The sequence below is a fragment of the Spea bombifrons genome, chromosome 1, assembly GCF_027358695.1.
Source record: "Spea bombifrons isolate aSpeBom1 chromosome 1, aSpeBom1.2.pri, whole genome shotgun sequence".
Lineage (NCBI taxonomy): Eukaryota > Metazoa > Chordata > Amphibia > Anura > Pelobatidae > Spea > Spea bombifrons.
Genome location: NC_071087.1, coordinates 7050500 through 7072706, shown reverse-complemented (window position 1 = coordinate 7072706; position 22207 = coordinate 7050500). Strand labels below are relative to the sequence as shown.

The following is a 22207-nucleotide window of genomic DNA, read 5'->3' as shown; positions in this document are numbered from 1 at the left end:
CCAATGTCAGCAGGAGACTGAAAATAGTTAAAGAATATCTTAGTATGTATAAATAAAAATTATAAAAAAGATGTGTATTATATATATTTTTTTTATAGTTTTTTTTTTTTTTCCTTCTTTGTTTAAAGGAGGTTCTCTTCAGAAATCTTGCCGATTTGATTATTTTCTAATGTTTCATAGATCTCGGAGGAAGGGACCAGGAGATTGGTCGAAAATAGTTAAAATAAAGAAAAAAATTAAAATATATGTATAAATAAGGATAATGTAAAAAAATAACTAAAAATAAAATATATATACTGTATAGTTCCGAATTGTGGAATTCTGTCTTTTTTTTTTTTCCCACCCCAGTATCAGTGAAAGGGTTAACCAGCCGCATTGAAAGGCTGAGGAAGGCCTTCAGGAAGAAGGTTCCTGCCAGCTGCAGTTAGCTCTCTGCTACATTGTAAACTCCGTTATTACATTATGGCCGCCGTTTCCTGGCCTCTATCAAAATTGTTTCTGACAAATGAATTCCTTCTGTGGTTACTTCTCTATCATAACGCGGCGGGGAGAGCGGTGAACGGACCCCCTCAACGTCTAGAGCCCCTGGTGGGTGAAGACCATCTACCCGGCGTCTCTCCCAGGACCGAGCGCGGGTCTTACAGTAGAGAGAATAGCAAGACCCCCCCCCACCCGGTTGACTGAAATATTAACTTTAACTTGAATTTTTTCTCAGATTTTTCTTGCTCCGTTCATAATTTTTCACAGGAACAGTTAATTGTCATGTGTCACAAAGATGGGCAGCGATAGGCGGTTTCCGTAGAAACAGGGATAAAAAAAAAAAAAAAAACTGCTTAAATGTTAAAAATAAAGTGATGCCGAGTTGATTCGCTTATTAGCGGACGATGCCTCCAGTGCAGAGCGGCCTCCATCTTACCCAAAGCCCAATATGTATGGCTATAGCTAGAACTCCTTTTTTTGGGGGGGTTGTTTAAGGTGCAGTTACCATAGCAACAATAGAATGTGCTTGCCTCCTTTTCTTCTTTTTTGCGCAGCTATGCACCAAAAGTGATCTCCTGATGCGGCAGAAGTGTTCTCCGGGGGCCGTAGGGTAATCTAATATTCCCGGAGGCGATAACGGTCAGCTTGGCCACTTCCCCTCTAGAAGAACTCTAGAACGTGTGACCTGCTTTTCGGCCTCCATGCCGCTCGTCGTTCCTAGAACATCTTAAGGTTAAAGCAGCTAGGACGGTTCTTAACGTTATAAGTATGTAGTAGGATGTCCCATGTATGTGGGACCTCATCGCGGGTCCATCTGTGCCAATAGAACCCCCCCCCCGGGACGTTTCCAGATGGACCTCCAGGTTCTCTGGCAGACGTCGGCTCTGGCCGTCGGCGGGAGATCACCGCTTACGCTTTTTAAGTTATTTGGTGGAATTGTTTTGGACGATGACGCCAGCCGTGCCTGCCGAGCCAGGGCTGGAGTTGCCACGCGGTGCCGATATCACGTGTGTATATGCGTAATTCCGAGACGTGTAATACAGAGAATAGATCGCTGTAGTTATTCTTTGTTTGGGTTTTAGTATTTTCTGCAATAAAAGTGGTAAATAATTCTGCCTTTTGTTCCGTGAAGCCGTCCGCGGCGTGAAAGCGTTAGCGCTTTGTCTTGGCATTGTTCTAACCCCGGAGAAGACGGTGACACTGCCCGGGTGGGGGGGGGGTTCAGCCCCGCTTCATACAAAGGATGCTTTATTCGGAAACCAAGCAATAATATAGCTTTAAAAAAATAATAATAATTAATGCTTTGAAGCTGATAATTATAGGCTTTTGTTTTTAACCCTGCCTGTGCCAGTCTGTTTAATAATCACTGGCGTATTGTCTGCAAGGAGAAAACACCTTGTTTGTGTGTGTTTGCACAATTTTGGTGGAAATCTTCCACTTGATGATATTTAGCAGTTTTGTGCAAAAAAAAATAAAAATTTTAGTACACTTTTTTAAAAAAAATAAATTAAAAAAATAAATAAATAAATAACCCTATGGAGTAACAATTTTTATTGAAAATTGTTTATATTCCAGATCTTGATCTTTTGCCGACAATTTGTTGGAATTTTAGGAAGGGCCAATCAGATTATCCGATCAAATATATATCACATTTATTTTTTAAACCAACTGCTTTTTTTTTCTTTTTCTATTTTTCTTTCCCGGGACATGCTTTCTGTCCCAGTTTCTAAAACAAAAAATACCTTTTTTTTTTTTTTTTTTTTCCTTTTATGATTTTGTTCTTCTGCACTGTAAATGTAACGAGATGGAAACATTGGGAGCATTATTTGATTTTGTAAGCATTTCCGATGCTTTTTATTTTTTATATATTTTTTTTTGGTGAATGCCATCTTTTTTTTTTTTTTTTTTTTTTTTTTATTAAGAGTGTGGTTAAACTCATTTGCTTCGACCATTCATGATCTTGTCAATCATGTTAGTGCTTCGCATGGAGTGTAGAGTAACCTAGATCACGACGTCGGTGCCACGGTGAAGCGTTGCGATGGCCTCCTGTTCATCAGCTTGTACATGTATCTCTCCAATGGTGACTTCTAGCCCTTATAATGTTGCTCTTTGATATTTTCTTTTCTTTCGTTCTTATTGTTCCTTCCAGTAAATTTGAGTCCTTCTTCTGATCTCGAATTCGTGACATGGTCCGTTGGCTCGAGTACCATAGAGTAACTGAAGAGCTTTCTGTATGATCCAACTCAATGGTAGCCACTGCTTTAATGCCATCCGAGTCTTCTCGTATCGTGTTGGCATTCTTTCTCAACCTACCTTTGTAGGTCTGTTCTCTTCTGCTTTTTAATTATATTTGAACATAAATGGAACGGTGAAGGTTGGCAGAGGAGCCATAAGTTGGTGTTTTTGCCCCAAAACCCCTGCCGACGGCGGCCTGTGAATTACTCTGACGCTGCACACGGTCCTATTTATGTTCTGCGTATAGCCGGCTGATGTCCGACGTGTCGTTGTGTTGCGGGGATGGGTGTAGAGAGGAGGGTCAGGATGTGAGGGCAGGATATTAATAGCCCGCGACGCTCGTCGGGGAAGGAGCGGAATTCCTCCTCGGAAACTCGTTCTTACCCGGGGGCCTGATACGGACAGCCCTGTGCCTATTTTTCCTTGCATTGTACGTTTACGTAAACATGTCACGCTGTAAAGTAGACAATGCGTATAGGTCATTTGTGAAAGGGCCGCCTCACATTCAATGGAAGCCATTACAAGCTCGGTTATGTGTCTGGAGTGTGGCCGCCATGTTGTCCTACCTAATGGTTTCCTGACGGGACTTGGCAGTCTGTCGGCGAGCAGTTTGGCGCATGCCTCGTAGACGGGGCTGCAGAATCACAGCTCCAGCCTTGTTGGTTTCGGAGGCTTCCACCGAGTGGCCTTCAGAAGATGTTTAGTGCAACCGAGTTGGAAGATCCACAGAAGATAAGTTACAGGGTAGGAGACCCGCCACTAGAAGAAACCTTGGCAGCAGCGCTCCTAAGGAGGAATAAAGAAAAGCACAGGGGGGCAAAACCCCGTTCCTTCATCATAGCCCCGGACCGCTTGCGGTATTTAAACAATGGCGCTCCCATGTATTTTACCCCTTCGGCCCGCCAGACACCGCACTGGAATCACGCCAAACCTACAGCATAAAACCAAGAAGTCAAACCCGACACACGTCTGTCCTCAAACACGCTCTCCATGAATGTCCTCTATACCCAAACACGGGCAATATTTCCAAAATGGGCCTTTTGCTTTAAATCTCCTCAGTATTATCTGGAATAGACGTTATTCCGTTTCTGATGTCTCTTGGGCTGACGGACCCGCCCCGGGTGTGCGCCTGCGACAGAACGCGTTCATTGCAAGCAGGACACGTCCGTCGGATTCTTTTTAATCGTTCCGGGAGCTTTTTGTTTTGTGGCTCTCTGTCTCTGCCCCCCGGCCGCCGACGTGTTATCGGATTCTGTTCCCGAAGAATAAGCGTCTCGAGCGGGGTCCGGGAAGTTTGCGTTAATCCGGTGTGAATGGGGGCTCTGTGCTCGTCTGCTGCTCCCGTGGATGAATGCCCTTGTTTTACCTCTGTTTTTACTCGGCACCCTTTTCACGTCTGTGGGATTAGATGATGGATTTCTTTTGGGTTCGTGGAGCGACCCTGGCCTTGTTCAAACTGTCAGCATCCAGTTGTTAAGATTTCAGGCTCCCGACGCATACGGCTGAGACTGATGGGCGTTTTCAAGTTGGGTTTTGTGAACCCGAGTCTGGGGCTCTAAAGGGTTAAAGTATCTTTATTTTTTATTTTTTTTTTGAGAGGAAGTCCTCTTTATGACTGTAGCGCGTTACGCAAACCCTAACCATGACCGATCATCATTTTACATTATAGTACTCCCCAACAGTCCCGTTTTTCCTCGCTGGCCGGTACGTGTTTTTGGCCACCGTCCTAGGAAGCTACCCATCCGTGACAGGAGGCTTCTTCTCCTCGAGTCGCTGATCCTCTCTCCAAGAAAGTCTGTGAATACCCCCTGGTTTCTTCCCACGGCCACCCCCTCCGTCTCTGTCTATAGTGCTAAAACATAAACATCTACATCAAAAATTGAAGTCCCTCCACCGAACAGGCTATCAAGTCAGCGGCATAGGCGGCCCACTGCTGAGCGCAGTACTCCAACCGGCCACTAGAGGCGAATATACTGTGAGCATGCAAGTGTCATGTAAACAGAGCATGCGCAGATAGTAGCTGAAAGAAGGGTTCATGGACCCGCCAGTCCCTTTAAAAAAAACAAACATTTTTTCTTGTGTAAATAAAAATTGTGCTTTCTTGCACCTTAAAAAATGGTAAAAAAAAATTGTGTTTTCATAAGTGGCTTCAGATAGGGGCAAAAAAAGGGGTTATTGTTCTTAAGGATCAGATCCATTCACCAAAGAGAGGATAGTTAGGAGACTTGGGGTTTCAACTCTCTAATTCACTAATAATTATAAAGGGCCCTCACTGGCAGGTTCCTCCAGCTAGAAGGGCTGGCCAAGTTCACCGGGTTTGGATCTTCATAATGTATAATGAAGTCAATGAGGTTATACAGAACTCTCCCACAAAGTGTCTCTTTAGTGAATAGACCCCAACGCGTGCTCGCCGGACAATAGATCTCCCACGTGTTTGTTTTGGGTGGTACTAATGCCGTGATCTCCTCGCTTCCTGCAGGTACCCAGCAGACAGAGCTCTTTATGGAATCATTAGGGTTTGAGGATTGACACCTAGCTGTTCTCCTTTAAACGGTAAGAATGATTTAATGAGCTGATATGTTATAGAAAATATATATATATAATGTGAGCCGGTAAGTCAGTGTGGGCCATATCTAGGGTCAGGGGAAAGAGTTGGGAAATAGGTCTTTGTATACATTATAAAATAAATAATGAAATAAATAAAAAAATCCGGGTTTGGATCGAGTGAGGTATCGGGGATGAAATCCCTCGCGGAGTGCGTGTGCACCCTATAATTTACCCTAAAAATGTGCAAATAATGCAGATTGCATAGTTACAGAGTAACAGCTAATTACAGACTATATTTATATCTATATATGAGTGTATAAATAACATGAAATGGATCAGAAATCCAGCGCAGACGGGGTTAATATTGTAAATGACTATTGTAGCTGGAAATGGCTGATTTTTTTTTTTTTGATTTTTTTTTTATGGAATCTCTTCATAGGCGCACAGAGGCCCTTTATCACTCCCATCACTCCTGGGCTCCAACGGCCCTTTATCACTCCCATCACTCCTGTGTTCCAATGGCCCTTTATCACTCCCATCACTCCTGTGTTCCAATGGCCCTTTATCACTCCCATCACTCCTGTGTTCCAATGGCCCTTTATCACTCCCATCACTCCTGGGTTCCAAAGGCCCTTTATTACTCCCATCACTCCTGGGTTCCAAAGGCACGTTGTGTTCGCTGATCCAAGTTTAAGTTTAAAAGGCTAATTGATGGTTTTCCTCTCGATAAAAGTCCCAAATGTTTGTTTATTTTTATTTTATTCAGAAATTTATATTTCTGGGGAAAAAAGCAATGGATCATGTATATTCTTTGTTGGTGGGGCTGCACGGGAGGCACCGGAGCGACCCCCTTTATAGCAATGTGTTTATTAACGTGGTAGGCGCGTTTTGTAGCGTATAGACCGCTCGTGTCATGGCCTCCCTGGGGTATCTAGTTCCCTGGGCATATACTTGCTAACATAGCGGCCCCTACCAGCCCTGCACCCTGGGCAGCTGCCTATAGGTTAGGACTGACCTTGCCGGGGACGCACCGGAAACGCATGCGCCACCTTCTTCTGGAGAGACCCTGAGGTCATCGGCAGCCGCCAAATAAAATATTATTTATAATAATTATAAATTATTATTATTAATACAATTGTTTTTGTTTAAAAAACATATATTTTTATCTTTTCTTTATCGCTATAGCTTTAAGGCAGCGCTGCGTAGAGCCCTGCACTCCAGGGGTCTGACAAAGTAAGGCGCGGCGATGCATTACGGGGGTCCGGCTCGCGGGGTTGCAGTTGGGAGGACGTTCTCGGTCGGATTCTTTAGGTTATTGAGTAAAGATAAAGACACAAGTGTTTTTTGTTTTTTTTTATTCGCAAAGTAAATGTCGAGCCCGGCCCGGGGCCACGCTTCACCTTCCACGCGTGCCGCCTGTCAGTGCGGGTTACTGTAGCGTTGCTGCTCAGCACCTGGGGTCCGGACAGCAGCCGTGCCCCCCACGTGACGACACCTTTTTTTTTTTTTCCATTTTATTTTTTCCCCCCTTTTTTATGTGACTTTTTAGTTGTTAACCCTTTGAAAATCACAACATAAAATTTATAGCATCTGATTGCCCCTGCCCCTGTTTTCTTTATCAGATGTTGGGCCGTTTGTATTACATATTGTTTTACATATAGGTTTAACCCCTGCCGTGCTGCGGATAGAGGAGAAAGTATAGTTAGTGAACTGAGCTCTCTCTCCCTAATGTATCGATTCGTCTGTCAAACCCTTAGAATGTATGGACTGCAGGAATAATCTGCATGATTATTCCTCCCCACTGTTATCTCTCCCCTATTTTTATGTTAGATTGTTGATTGGCTCAGGCAGGTGACCCCTTTGTGAGAGGTCACTCCGGCGCTCTCGCTGCGTGTGAGAGGTCACTCCGGCGCTCTCGCTGCGTGTGAGAGGTCACTCCGGCGCTCTCGCTGCGTGTGAGGGGTCACTCCGGCGCTCTCGCTGCGTGTGAGAGGTCACTCCGGCGCTCTCGCTGCGTGTGAGAGGTCACTTGGCTGCTGTCTCCATTGCGTGTGTTTTTTCCCTGTACTCTGTCGGAAACGTTCTGGGTCGCACCTTGCTCATTCCGAGCCGATTTCCAGCGTTTTTCTGATGGGGGGTTATTGAGGTTTGGAAAGTATGTGAGTTTTCTGCAGAATCCCTCAGCGCGTTTCTAAGCAGCCGAAGGCCTCGCGCTGTCGTTATTTGTAATAAATGGCTGCCGTGATGCATAACGCTGTAGAATTCCGGGCGGCGTTTACAATCTACGCGATGGCGATATAACACCGCGGCTTTATACATTTCCCTGAAGTGCAAGCTCTATGGGCGTCTTACTGACGCTAATCTACCCCTTCCTCCTGCTGTAAAGAGTCAAACCTTAATCCAGAGGTCGACAAAGTTGGTTCTAGGAGCCCGTAGCAGACACACACACACAATAACACACACAATTATACTTGCACTAACACACACGCACACAGTGACATACTAAAATAACACGCCCTCTGATGCAAACACATTAACATACAACATACTTACACAAGTTACTTACACACGGAACACACAGATACACACTCATACTCGCACACACGTTAACACGCTAACAAACGCACACCCGGTAAGACACGCTCCTCTTTGGCTCACACGTCCCTCACAAGCTGGTTGGCTCTGAGTGCCGGGAAATGACGTCATGTCTGAGTTGAGTGTGCGGGGCCTGCGGTATACGGTGCGGTGGGTGAGGTGCTGGTGGCAGTGCTCCCCAAAACCCAGGAGCCGAGATGGGATTTCTGGCCCCGTGGTTACCTGGCACCTGGGATTTGTCGAACGCGGCCTTAATCAGTCGTTGGTCTCGTCTTAGATTCGGGAGGCGAATGTCTATCCCATGCATGTTTAATACCCTCGCTGTATTACCCTCTACCACTTCTGCTGGGAGGCTGTTCTATTTATCTTTGTATATGTAAAGAACGTACCCCCCTTGTGCCCATTGCTGCAAGGGTTGGATGAATAGATTGTGTATCGCCCCTTGTAAGTGTCCCGGTTACACTATGGAGTAAGGCCTAGCATGCGTAACTTCCTCAGGAGCCTTGAGAGGCTTAATTGTTATTCTGGAGCTATATGAAAATCTAATTACCATAGCAACAGTGGATTGGAACAAAGTTTGCTTTGTTTCCTCTTTTTTTTTTTTTTTTAATCCATGTTTTTGGATATTCTGTGAGTCTGTAGGTACGTGCATGCGCTTGTTGCCTGCGTTGAAATGTTACGCTCTCGTGTCTGGAAAGCCTTTGGATGGGCTTTGGGAGTCACAGCCGAAAACCGTCTTTCCGGCTGTGACTCCCAAAGCCCACTGTCTTTCCCCCCAGGAGGACTGACGTTTGGTTTCACCTTCACTCTGCCTCTTCTCTTTTTATATAAGGCTAGTCCCTCCCACCACACATCTAGCCCTGCCTCCCAGAGCTGGCTCCACCCTTCACCTGCAGTAAGGGTGTATATATATGTGTGTTTGTACTCGTGTTTTTATTTACCTCCATTAATTCCTGTCCAGCAGCCGAGGGGTTAGCCGGCTTACTGCGTTTTTCTGTGTTTTTCTTCAGGTTAATTCTGTTGCCATGGTAACCTATCCTACGCAGCGATCTGTCTCCGTTCTCTAACCCGTAAAAAGCCCTTAGAAGACAAAAGCATCGCATCCTCTTCAGACCCTATTAAAGCCCAGCAGACACGAGGCGACGGTATTAAAAAATATTAACACACGATTAAGAAAATCGCCTGCGCGGAAGGGGCTTAATCGCTCGATAGACGCACTGAGCTACCGCAGAATATTATATATTTTTTTTTTACACCAAGGAAACATTAATGAAAAAAAAAAAACATATTCCCCCACGCAGTCTGGCGATCGGATTAGTGGAAATGTAATTTTGTTGTCAGCGTGAGATGTTAAGCTCTTGTGCCAATCTCCGCTAACTAGAAGGAGCTCGCTAAAGAGTTAAACGTCCTTCCCTCGAACAAGTGGCTCGCTCTCGCTATTGCCCCAGCGGATTGAGTTACAATAGCGGGTGAGCTTTTAATATGTTTTATAAGACTAAGGTATTATCCTCTAATCCCACCCAAAAAAAAAAAACACCAGTTATTTTAATTATTTCTTTTGGGAAATCTCTCCGGAATAATCCGATTGGATGGGGCAGGAAGAAAGGACAGACGTTGTGGATGTTTTGTCTTTTTTTTTTTCTTTAGTTTTTGAAACAGAATATGTATGTAATGGCGTTTATTATGCTCTGTTAAGGAAGGAAAAGAGATACGGATGGGGAGGGGAAATTACTTTCTAGCCCAGCTGGAAAACATTACTAACCCAATTATCATACTGACACTAAAAGCGGTTGGAGACCCTGGGCCGAAGGTTCATTCATTCTATTTGTGAACATAAATGTGAAAACGAGGAGAAGAAAAGAGGTCAGGAGGAGAAGCTGAACTCGGGGTGGAAAAACAGATGTCTTGGTAGTTGGGTTGGAGGTTTTGGAGTGTCGGGGAGAAGTGGTGGTGTCTATCTTTGGAGATGCCCAACCTAAGGCAGTGAAGGCAATAAAAGACGTGCAGTATCGGGGTATGACGTTATATTACGTCATGTCTTAAAGGCACTCAATGTACGGAGGCCAAGTCAGCACAGCGTCCATCGATTAGATGGGCCAACGGGGGAGATCAAAGATCCCATTGTGTCCCATTGCGCAGCGGAACTCTGGGGGCTTGGTTGCCCAAGAGGGTGGTCTATCCCCCGCCCCCCCACCCTGTGTGGAAGCTACCCCAGGCCAGGACACGTCACAAGGAGACCCTCTTTTCCGCGTATTAAGTTAGCGGCCATGGGAAAATGGTAGCCCCGCATGAGCTTTATATACATTAAGAAAAGCCCCGGATTGGGCATTTTTTATAAGAAATCCCAGATGAGGAAAACTAAAAGAAAGAGAAATCGACAGGTTTCACAGTATTTTAAGGGCTTGATCTTAAAACGAGGAGCCCTCGTATGTAAAGCCAGTGAGGTGTTCAAGCTTCTCCAAGGGTTCCTCTTCATCGAGGAGAAGGTCTATGTCTCTCAGCCAGCGGTGCAGGGATGCTCTGCTAAGTCTGCAGAATGTCGCCATCGTATATCACCGACCCAAACGCTGATCAGATTAAATCCGCCGCGCCGTAGAGAGGGTATAACGACGATCCGCATCAGTCAGAACGCATTATAAGAGCCCAATCTCTCCATTGTCTGCGTCTTCCAGACTTCCAAATCCTTGTCTCAAAATGACCAGATAAACAAATGGGGCGAGGGGGGGGTGATTTATTAAACCAGCTGTCCTGCAAACAAAGGGTCTTCAGATACGACGGTCACCGCAATCATAACAGAAGCATTAACGATTATATAGAGAGAACGCTTCTAGTGCGATTTGATAAAGGGGCGTTGGGCAGTTACATCACTTTTAACCACTTTGCATTATAACGATTTATTATTATTATTATTATTTTAATGTTATTAATTCTGTTAGTGTTATGAAAACTGATATTTATTAACAGTATTAATACATACCAGTATTAATAAATTATCAATTGCATTTATTAATTATTTATACTATTAATACTATTATCTTTTTTATACATATGCTTATATAGTACTTATTTAAAAAAAAAAAAAAAAAAGATAAAGTAATAAAATAGAAAAAAATCAATAACACTTTTTAAATTCATTGAATGATAAAAAATGATAGGTGTTGATTTGAGTGACTTCTTTTTTTTTATTTTTTATTTTTTATTCCATTTTTCGGATTGTTTAACGTTTTTCGCCGGGTCGTTATTGAAGTTGTCGTTTAGGCTGTAATTACCGGATGTAATATGTTCCTGTAGGCGGCCCGGCACCGTGTATAAGAATGGGTTTTAACACTTTAAGTGATGGCCACAGCTCTTTAAAAGTTTCAGTGCTGAGCCGCACTCCTTAGACGATACGGATTTTTATTTTTTAACCCATTAGATTCTGTAATGTCTCAGGTTGTCGGCCTCTGTTACTGGGCTTAGAAGTATATGTTATTATTTTTATATAGCTCCATCATATTCTGTAGCGCTGTACAACAGGTAGACAGGACCTAACAAGTAGCATATAATATAAATACTTATATTATTAATTGTATAAATTATTAATTATAATAATTATTATATAATTAAAATTGCCAGACAGGCAGTTGTTGTTGTACTCCCCCCCCCCCATAATATAATGTGTATTAGCTTATTATATCAGCCATGTGTCGGAGTTCTTGCTCTGTTATCTGACCCCCAGTCTACTAGACAAACTTAACATACTGCCTGTGTGGGGAGCAATGGAATGGCTCAGTCTTAATCACCCAGACCATGACGCTCTGACTGGTCTATGGTGGAACGGCACCCTCTTGCAACTTTATATGGTGGCAATTACTGTACATAACGCGAACACAAAATCTCACTTTCCGTTGCATTTTACCGCAAGGTCAGCGCCCGTTAACATAACCAGCGGTATTCTTTGTAAAAGCTCTCTGAGGCGCCCCCGTCGGGCGAGCGTTACGAGGCTTCCTCTGAAATACTGTCTATGAAGGACGTCCCGTGTGCCTCTCGCTTTATATTCACGGAGTTTCACGGATCGTTAGCTCTTTCAGCTCGGAGGGTTTATTTACATTCACCAGGCGCCCGCGGCTGCCCCCCCCAACCTCTGCGATGAATATAATTAATACGCGGCTTCATGACAAAGATCAGCGTAGCTCCAAATTTTTAATTAAGAAAAAAAAAGTGTTTTTCGTAGCCTGGGCGTTGCCATGGCAACTAGTAGTTCTCCCACTGTTGCTACACCCCCCCCCGTAATGTGCTGAAGCGTTGCTGATGCTCTCGTATTCTTCCCACGTGTTTCGCGCGGCGAGGTGGAAAAAGGCTCATTCATAAGGAACGTAGCCGATGAACGCTGACGTATGTGGTCTGCAACGCATCACATTCTATTACAGCTCCCCCGATACATATACAGTATATAATAAATATATAATATTATACAATATAATATAAATATGTAAATGGCCCATCTTCTGGGTCAGTAGCACGGTTGGTCTTGATGGTCCCGTGTCCGGTTACTGGGATGGTGAGAATAAAAAGCCGGTGGAACTCTGTTTCCCGTTGGTAGAAGCCGATCTGTCGCGCGGCAGGTTGTTTGAGTTTGTGACCGGCGCGTACGTTCTGTGAACAATCACACTTTGAATAACCGGCTCGCTCGACCGTGAATCTTCTGCACCGGAGGACGAGCGCGAGGACATCTGCCGGTGAAATGTAACACTTTTGGTCACCCGAAAAGCTAACCGTCAAATTGAATCAAGGAACTTGGCCGTGCCCCGGATCGGTGTAATCTACCCCCTAGGTTCTGATTGTAAGATTAGCGTTGGTGAGAGAGCAGGTTCTGATGTCACTGGACACACATTGTGATGGGTTCTTTGTGCCCCCCACGTATGGCTTTGAGCTAATGGCATGTGCTCTGGTTCTGGTTCCACAACACAATCTATTCGACGAACATCCTGGCTCCTTATCGTACTGTCTGTGTTAAACAATAGAATGGCTCAGTCTCAATCACCCAGAGTGACACTATGACTAATGGAAGTCTATGGAGGGACGGACTTCGTTAGCATCGCCATAAAGCGTCAGCTCAGTGTGGTGTTTGAGCCGGGAAAGTCACCCGAAATATCACATGACTGACGGCAACGGCGGCTCCAGGTCTGCAGATAAAGGGAGTTTATTGGGAGAAAACGCGATTCTGTATTATTTGTAGCGTGTATATATAATATATATATATCGCTTGCCTGTGTCTAAAAACTGAACTGCCATCAATATATCATCAAGAACTGGCAACGCGGCCCCGGAAAAAAACATTTCAGCTCTTTTATTTTGTAATCTGAAATGTCAACCGACTGATTATGTAAGAGATCGTGCCGAGCCGCCGGTCGAACAGATTGTACGCGCTCTCAACCTGGGAGGCTGCATCTGGCTGTCTAACTGCATTAGAAACCCGACCGGCTGCCCTTCGGGGTTGCGTGCGCATGTTAGATCACCGAGCCTTTCTCTCTTTTATAAGAGCGTATTTTATTTGCATTTAAAATGAAACACTCGGCAGCCAATGGGAGCTGAGAATGGTAGAAGTGCTGAAGTTTGCAGCAGAGTTAAAGTTTCAGCTTCAGTATGCATTACGAAGGGCCGTGGGTCACCGGTTTCTCCTTCCGGAAGATCTGGACCGGTGCTGCGTGATAGGATGAAGTCATAGTCAAGGTCTTACCAATTGAACATGCATCGTACAGGGCCAGCCATCATAATACTATGATGCCACACTAAGGAAAAAAAATCATTTTAAAGCTCTCCGAGCTAGAAGCTTCAGCTCTGCAGCTGCCCACAGTATTTTCAGACGATTCTTGCCACTGATTGGCCACTTCAAGCAGCCAATCAGTGGCAGGAAAGCTCTTCAGTTGAAATCTTTTGTAGGGCGGCTTTCTATGCATAATCACACGAGCCACGAATGTCTATCATATACATTAAAGCGCATTCGGGGGCTGGAGAGCACCTTTAAAGCCATTAAATGTCTGGCTATTCCTATTGGCCACCGGCTGACTTATTCCAACCAATAGAACGGTAGCGTGTGTGTGTGTATCCGCGCACTCACCGTGTTATGAATGATTTTTTCCTCTTGTCTAAGGGTTCTTTTTCTAGGTAAGCAAATTATTGGGAGCCCTTAATATATATATATATTATTTATTTATCTTAATTCTTGCGTTACGGAGAGGATTTGTCTCGATGTCGGCTGTAGTTTTGTGCAATATTTCCAGGGCCGTCTCTTTTCGTCTTGGTTTTGAGGTTTCTCAGCTTCCTGTTCTCAAATTTTTATTTATTGCTTAACTTCGTTACCTGCCATCTGCGAATCGGCCCCTGTGGGTTTTCTGTGCATTTTTTTTATTTTTTTACTTTTTTTTTTTTTTTTTTTTTACACCAAAAATATAATTGCATGCATAATCCAACGCTTAAAACTATCCCCTCCCCCCAAAATAAAAACATACTTTTTTTGTGTATTTGCTAACCACATCGTTTTATCTCCAGGATGTAGTTACTTCCGCGCATCGTTTAGCTGAAAGGGTTAAATATATTCCCTCATCTAGAACCTGAAGGGCTAATTTTCGGACGTACTGAATGCATATATAACGCTTTGGGGTCGGTCCTGCTCGGTTATAGCGCGTGCAGTAGGGACCAGGGGTCGGCTCCAATATTGCTCATGGTGGACATGTACTGGGTCTGTGGAGAGCAATTTAATGATGTTCCATGGACTCACAAACCCCCGCCACCAGATTGATTTAGGGGTTGATGGAGCTGCAGCTCCAGGCCCCTACCTTAAAATAGGCCCAGTCAGGACCGAACTGACTGGGCCTATGCGGCCTCTACGGCCACATTAACGTAGGGTATAAGGGGCACTTAAGCCCGCTGCAACTGCGACCGGGTCCGCCACTCTAAGGGTCCGGGAAGCCCCCATCAGGGCACAGATCTTTAGGAGATCTGATCTGGAAGACGAGGAAAGGTGGTGCTTGTTGTGGCTTTCCGGGAGGTCCTGAATGTCATACGTACGTGATCTGGACCTCATTAGATAACGTCTAATAAAACAAGCATGGAGTTCCTAGGTAGACTAACGTCATCAGAAGACACGGAACGGCTTCCACCCGGCTACGTGTACATAGAACGTGAATATCTGTATTTACTTCCGGAGGGATGACGTCATGTCGCCGATCGGTAATTATGTGCGCCTCCCATTTTTTTCAGGGCAACATGACTTCCCGGTGGTTAATCCTCGTGATGGTCTGCGCGGTTACCTGCCAGGATGCCACAAACACCACCACAGGTGAGAGCTCTCGTAGATTCCAATGCAATATCCACTGAAGGATCATGGGAAACATGAAGAAGTATTCCAGGGAAGGGTCAGGGAAGCAACGATGTTTCTAATGTTACGACGTAGGTAGAACAGCACCTTTAATTAAAGGTAACACAACTGACCAGGCCTTCTCCATGCAGGATTCAATCACTATGATTATTATTATTATTAACCCTTAGTGCCCAGTAATCCATCCATTATTCAAGGAGCCTCATAAAGAGAACATTTTAATTATTATTTTCACCCCCCTCTAATGAGGTTTTAAATAAAACATTTTCTATTAGCGAATACCAGCGGCTGGTCAAATGAGGCGGCTAAAAAAAGCAAGTGTAAAAAAATCAATTATGGATGGTCTCATCCCTCTGACGGAAAGCGGCCTAGAAACCTATTTCTCCCAAATAGCGCAAGAAAAAAAAATTCCTAAAAATACTTAAATACAAATGCGTAAATGCACGCGCATTGTGTACACGTGTTTACACATAAAGCTTTGTGAAGGGCCTGTCTGAAGAAGAAAAAACTTCCCCTTTCAAGTTTTTTTTTTATATTTTTTTTATTTTTTTTTTTAGTAAAAAAACATTTGTCTTTTTTTTTTCTTTGACATATTGTTATGAGTTTCTTTGTATAATTATTGTATATTTTTTTTTGTTTTAGTTGCTCCATCGACTGTCTCCAATTTGACGACGAGCACAACGCAGCCGGCCCCCTCCGAAGACCTTGCTAATAAGACTGAAGGCGAGAGCGCGCACTTCAGCTCAGCCGGCCCGTTGACGACCACCTCCGCCGTGATCCTCGCCCCGACGCCCAATGTTACCCTCATCGCTTCCACTTACACCCCCACCCTCAACGAGTCTGACCCCGGCAACCAGACCGTCTTCTCCAACGCCACCGCAGCTCCTACCACGGCCGAGGCCACCACTGCGTCCACGCGCGCCCACGTTGTGCCGGCCGAAGATGAGACGACGGCCACCGTGACGCTGATTACATCGACGTCGGAAATCTCAGTAACGGACGGCGTCACTTCTACAGGTTTGTCGGAAACCAGCTTGGCTTCTTATTTACTCTGCCCGCTTACGGCGTCTCCTGAGGTCATCTTCTCTCCAGCTCCACCGTATCTATGGTTTGTGGCTGCTGCCGTCCAGCGTGGCCACTTGAAATCAAGCGAGGACATGAACCAATTTTGTTTATTCCTTCCCATTAAGTCATCTCTCTGTTGCTGGTGGTTGCTGATTGGTTGAGACAGCCATTCTCAGGGCGAGGAGAAGGGAGAGAACCTCAGGGCGGGAAACTGATTGGATAATGTCTAGAGCTCCACAATGAAGCCAATACCTGGATCTCCTTCATAAATCCATATTAAATCAAACCAATCACACCGCCCGAAAACCAGGAAGCACATCCTATAGGTAGTTTTTGTGAGGGACTCTGCTGAACGCCGTAAAGGCGATAATTCCCTTTAAATGTTAACTTAGATGACCAGAAGCGGAAAGCCTTTTAACGCTATGTATCCTATGTTGTACGTTAACTCGGTAGGCAGACCGCTGGTTAAAATCACATACGGATATTGTATCCAATGGAAGAATACCTTCTGTTATGCCAACGCAGAATACGATGAAGCTACTTGCGCTTTCTGGACCTCAGAGGTCTCTTCTTCAATTGGCCCTGTAATGGGTATCCCCAATGGCTACAGACTCCCTTCTTTTTATGGACCGATTAGTGTACGTTAAATATGAATGATTTTCTAATATCTGCTATGCCACAGAATAGAGGATCTAGGACTGGATTCTGAACCTTCTGCTAATGTTCTCCTTTAATTTTTTTTTTTTCCCCAGATCAAACGACAGAAGGACAAGGTAATCGAATACGCTCCTTAAGTATCATTTTCTGTGTATAATTTTATTTAACAATTAATTAATAATTCTAAGCCTCCGGGAACTCTGACGACCTCCGTTCTGGAAGGCGTGGAGGTTGAAGGGTTACGGGGTTTACATTATGATTTGTCCCTTTTTGCCCCCCCCCATTAATAACGACGTTTACTTTCCTTCTCGGCCCTTGAAAACATTAACTGAGATAATGTGTTAAGTCTTCAACTCCAGGGAATTTTTTTTCCTTCCCCTGGAGGGGTTTTAATCACTTCAAAAATGTCATCTGTCTATGGCAACAGCCTATCGTTGGCAGTCACATGACAATTACGCCGGGCCAAGACACTGTGCTGCTGGGGTCCAAGAATGAAATGCTGCGCCCCCCCCCAAACACATTTAAAAAGAAGAAAAAATGTAATGCAAATAAGTGAAATCAAACAGAGGACAGATCAGCAGTTTTCTCACCCACACAAACTGTTATTTTTCCTAAATAAAAGTAAATGTTTACTCTTAATTATAATAAATCTACGTGGGTCTATCTACTATTTGATTTACTTTCTTTTCTCATTATCTCTTTTCTCATTCTCTCTCCTCGTTCTCATTCTCTCTCATCGTTCTCCCCATTTCTCCTTTCTCATTACCTCTCCTCGTTCTCCCCATTTCTCCTTTCTCATTGTCTCTCTTCACTTATATTTTTTCTATTCATCTCGCTATTTTCTTACTATCTCGTGTCTTTCTCACTCTTTCTCCCCTTTCTCCCCATCTCTTACCTCTCCTAAGTCCTGTGGTGGGAGCGGGTGGCTTCAGTGCTGAGCTTCCTCGTATGACATCATATTCCGGCGCTCAGCATTAATAACCGCTTTGCGAGGGAGCACTGAAGCAGAGGTCTGTAGGAAAAGAACCTCTCGCTCCCTTTACTTTGGGGCAGGTTAGAGGGAAATCCATGATCTCCCCCCCCCCCGCCAGACTCCAGTCCAGTCTCTATAGAGAGAGCCGGCGTGGTGCCGTACACCACAAATCGCTGCCCCTGTCCAAGTGCCGCCTCGTTAGGGCCGGCTCTACAATTAAGTATTCCCAGAAATCAATGAGTAAGGCAAAAAAATAAATAAAATTCTCTGAAGCGTTTTGGTTCTTCGGTGATAGAATGATGTTTCTAATGCTGCGTTTAGTCCTAAAAGTGAGTAAATTTGACCGTATTGCAGTTACATTTCATAATTTTTAGAAGGAACAAGACGACTAAGTCTCGTTATCCCACGTTCTGTTCGCTCCCCACGAATCGTAGGGCTGTCGCAGTAAACAAGACCTATGGTATCTGTATAATTAAGTGTTTTTTAAGTTAAAAAGCGCCATTTTTTTAGTGTCTACAAATAGCCAATTTTCGCACAGAAAACCGCCTTTACTATATACTATTTACTTTATTATATATGTATTTGTTGATATATATGTATATGGATATATAATGTATATTATTTTGTGTTGTTGCAGATGAGACGCCAATTATCGCCGTGATGATAGCGCTTTCGTCTCTCTTGGTGATTGTGTTCATCATCATCGTTTTGTACATGCTGAGGTAAGTGGCCGCCACCTTCCGAACTCTTACATGCCGTTAGTCTGTTCCTCCATAAAGTGTCTGGCTGGGTGATTAAGACCGAGCCATTCTATTGTTTCCCATCAGCAGATTGGCCACAGATAACCGAGCGCGAAGTTCCCTTTTTAACGATCGTTTACCCGATAATGTGACGGGCGGGGACCGGCCGGTTACATTAAAATACTTTCTTCTTCTTTTTGACTGAATGTTGGTGTCCTGAAAAGATCTCGCCCCACACAGTATTAATTATAAGAGTAATATCGACTCACTGAGCTTCCTTAACCAATGAGAGCATCGCATTGTCCCCTCAGCCAATCACATTATGGACACCTGGCCTTAACTTGATGCCCGACAGCAGAAAACAGAGGTTGTCGGGCGCTGCGGTCACGGGCGTAACGGGAAATCTTATTAAATCTGACTCCGGCTGGAGTCTCGCTCCTCAGACGTTAACCTCGCTCCTTGTTCCTTTTAGGTTCAAGAAGTACAAGCAGGCCGGGAGTCACTCCAACTCCTTCCGCTTGGCGAACGGCAGAGCCGACGACACAGGTAACCCGGGATTCCGCGGTTGGCGTTAATACCAGTGAAAACTTATTAAAATGGGTCTGGACTGGCCACCTGGGGGCCATTGCCCAGTGGGTTGCTGGCCACAACCCCCTGTACTCGCCTATGATGCCACTCGAGAGGCAGATCGTATCCTTCGGCATGTGGCTGTAGGCTGGGTAAGCATTAAGCGGCTGCGGGCCTTAAAGTACCAGCGCTGCTTTTTATCCCCAGTCCGGTCCTGATTGAAATGCGTGATGTATGTTTAGCGTCATCGCTGTCCTTGTCCGTGACCTCATGTATTTAATATTCGGCGGAGATACTGCATTTTCAGGAATAATCAGTCTGGTTAAATTTAGGGAGAAAAAAAAGAATAAGCGGGTTAACAGTAAGCGAACTGTTCTATTTCAGAACCCCAAAGCATGCCTCTGTTGGCGCGTTCTCCCAGCACCAACCGGAAGTACCCGCCGCTCCCCGTCGACAAGCTCGAAGAAGAAATTAACAGGCGGATGGCTGATGACAACAAGCTGTTCAGGGAAGAATTCAATGTGAGAACAGAATTGGATTTTGGTTTATTTTATTCTTTTTAGTAATTGTGTAATGTTGCGTACCGTGGTCATCGCGTCACCTGACGTATCGGATGATGTCATGCGGCTCATAGTCGAAGGAAGTATCAAAGCCCCCGGCCATCAAAGCTTGTGGGGCTCTGCTGCCATCTAGTGGCTGCGGAAGGCATAGCCCTCTGTACCCGTTCACAGTTCCTGCTGTGTTGAATGTTTTCCCATCGCTTCTATTGATGATGTACATTTCATCCTCTAGGCTCTCCCTGCCTGTCCGATCCAAGCTACCTGCGAAGCCGCATCCAAAGAAGAGAATAAAGAGAAAAACAGATACGTCAACATTTTGCCTTGTATGTATTTGCCTTTTTGTGCCGTCCATGTAAAGCTAAAGTTTCTTTAATAGCCAACGGTGCCGACGCAGAATAACCGTATACTGCACCTCCGCGTCAGACTGCTTTCCTGTCATCTCGTGTAAACACCTTTTGTGTGTGCATGTAAATATGTGTGTCTGTGTGTATATATGTGTGTGCATGTAAATATATATTATATTTGATTTTACGGTGTGTGACTCCAATGGCATAGTGCAGAACAAATGCATCCTATAATAATAGTCTTAAAAAGGTCCTTTAAAGCTGTTGGCATGGAAACGAACAGTGAGTTCCAAATAGCTAATGACATACAGTTTACCTATCAGCCAATGGGAGTCTTTATCCGCTACCTTGTGACCCAGATACCTGGCGATATATCCGCACAGCGGTTATTTTGTGCTGGTTTTGTAATTGGTGCGATGTGAAGTCTCCCATGCGATAATACACAAATATATATATTTTTCTTATTATTTATTGCTTTATATAGCGCCTTCATATCCGCAGCGCTGTACATACAGCCAGGACATACCAAGTAGTGCGTCACATAAAATTTTGGGCTTATAGTAAGACGAGGAGAAGAGGGGACTATATACAGCTGCTCCGGCCCTGTATAATGTATAGTAAAATGTCACCCCATAATAATTATGCAGGGCCATCTCCCTAAGAATCCCGTCTTGGTAAATAGACCCCGAAGAGCAGCGCTATTAACGATGCACCTATCCGGTACACAGCGCTGAGCGCATTGGTGGCTGACGTCGGGTGTTATCTGTTCTTCCAGATGATCATTCCAGGCTGCACTTGTCCCCGATCGAGGGCGTTCCAGACTCCGACTACATCAACGCCTCTTTCATCAATGTGAGTCCGCGGGCACCTGCGGAGAGCCTGGCTCGGAGTGCTGGGAGTCTTCTAGCTGCTTAAAGGGGCTTCGTTAACTCTTAACACATCTGGTCTGTAAAAGACATCAAATGGATGGAGGGCTGGTGGGGCTTTAACAATTGCCCTCTGCTCCATCTCCATATATCGCTCTACTTACCCCTTCTTAGCAGAATATCATCTGGCGAGTTCCGTGATCTTAATTATGGGCAAGAAGCTGTTTAATTGATTAAAATAGCTTTGTTTAACCATTTCCAAGGTGTTTTGGGCTGCTCGGTCGTAGAGTCGTAGATTATGAGGCATCTTCTCTCTTTTATGATTTCAGGGCTACCAGGAGAAGAACAAATTCATAGCGGCACAGGGTAAGGCCGGGGCGTTAAACTGTGCGAAATAAATACTAAACGGTGCGTTGGGTTGTCCCCGGAGCGTGAAGAGGAGGTGATCGGGCAACATAGCACGTGGTTTTGATACGGTGCGCTGGGAAGTACTCCGTGTCCGTAACGGTCATGGAGGAGAGAAAACGTTTTTGTGTGTTTCTGTGCGATGCCAAAACCATAGCCCCCGGGTTTGGCCGGCGACGGAGCTTCTTGTGGTCTGGCCCACTCCCTCGGTGGTCGGATGTTGGTTCTCCGCGTTGGCAGAAGTTGTCCCGTCGCCACGCGCTCTTCGCCAAACCTCCCTGACCTCCGCGTTCTTTCCTTCTCTCTGCGAAGGTCCAAAGGAAGAGACGGTGAACGACTTCTGGAGAATGATATGGGAGCAGAACACGGCCACCATCGTCATGGTGACCAACCTGAAGGAAAGGAAAGAGGTACGCTGGTATCTATTATAATGGCGGATACGATAATACATATATTCAAGATCTATATATATATATAGCCCTGTTCCTGTGAGCTTATGATCCGTAAGGACGTTGATGGGGTTGTGGCAGAAGATGATGAAGGTGACACAGAGAATGCAGGTTATGGGCGTTGGGAGGGTAGATTGTAAGCTTCTGTGAACAGGTTGGTTTTCAGTGAGTGACAGACCCGTGTTGGGAATTCCGGAGAGACGGGCTGTGGGAAGAGCAGAGAGGGCAGCAGGAGAGTATTTGGAGATGAACTGGTATAGTGGGGGTTAAATAGCTACCCTGCGCACAAATTCCCACCCGGCCTGCAATTAAGTTATTTAGAAGAAGCCGTCCTACTATAGAAATATTGAACGACTAACAGACC

At 44.8% G+C, this 22207-nt stretch overlaps 1 protein-coding gene across 2 annotated transcripts in view; it reads left to right on the top strand.

The window, feature by feature from the left end:
- PTPRA (protein tyrosine phosphatase receptor type A) overlaps positions 1–22207 on the top strand; it is a 58017-nt gene that overhangs the window by 18307 nt on the left and 17503 nt on the right. Inside the window, exons 2-12 of one of the 2 annotated variants that reach the window (XM_053458121.1) lie at positions 5195–5268; positions 15100–15178; positions 15860–16234; positions 17035–17055; positions 18550–18634; positions 19125–19198; positions 19604–19740; positions 20012–20102; positions 20899–20975; positions 21319–21355; positions 21707–21804. In XM_053458121.1, the coding sequence (XP_053314096.1) occupies positions 15106–15178; positions 15860–16234; positions 17035–17055; positions 18550–18634; positions 19125–19198; positions 19604–19740; positions 20012–20102; positions 20899–20975; positions 21319–21355; positions 21707–21804 (1068 nt within the window). In that variant the 5' untranslated portion in view covers positions 5195–5268; positions 15100–15105. The remainder of the gene's footprint in view (positions 1–5194; positions 5269–15099; positions 15179–15859; positions 16235–17034; positions 17056–18549; positions 18635–19124; positions 19199–19603; positions 19741–20011; positions 20103–20898; positions 20976–21318; positions 21356–21706; positions 21805–22207) is intronic. The other variant, XM_053458122.1, reaches the window with a different exon arrangement.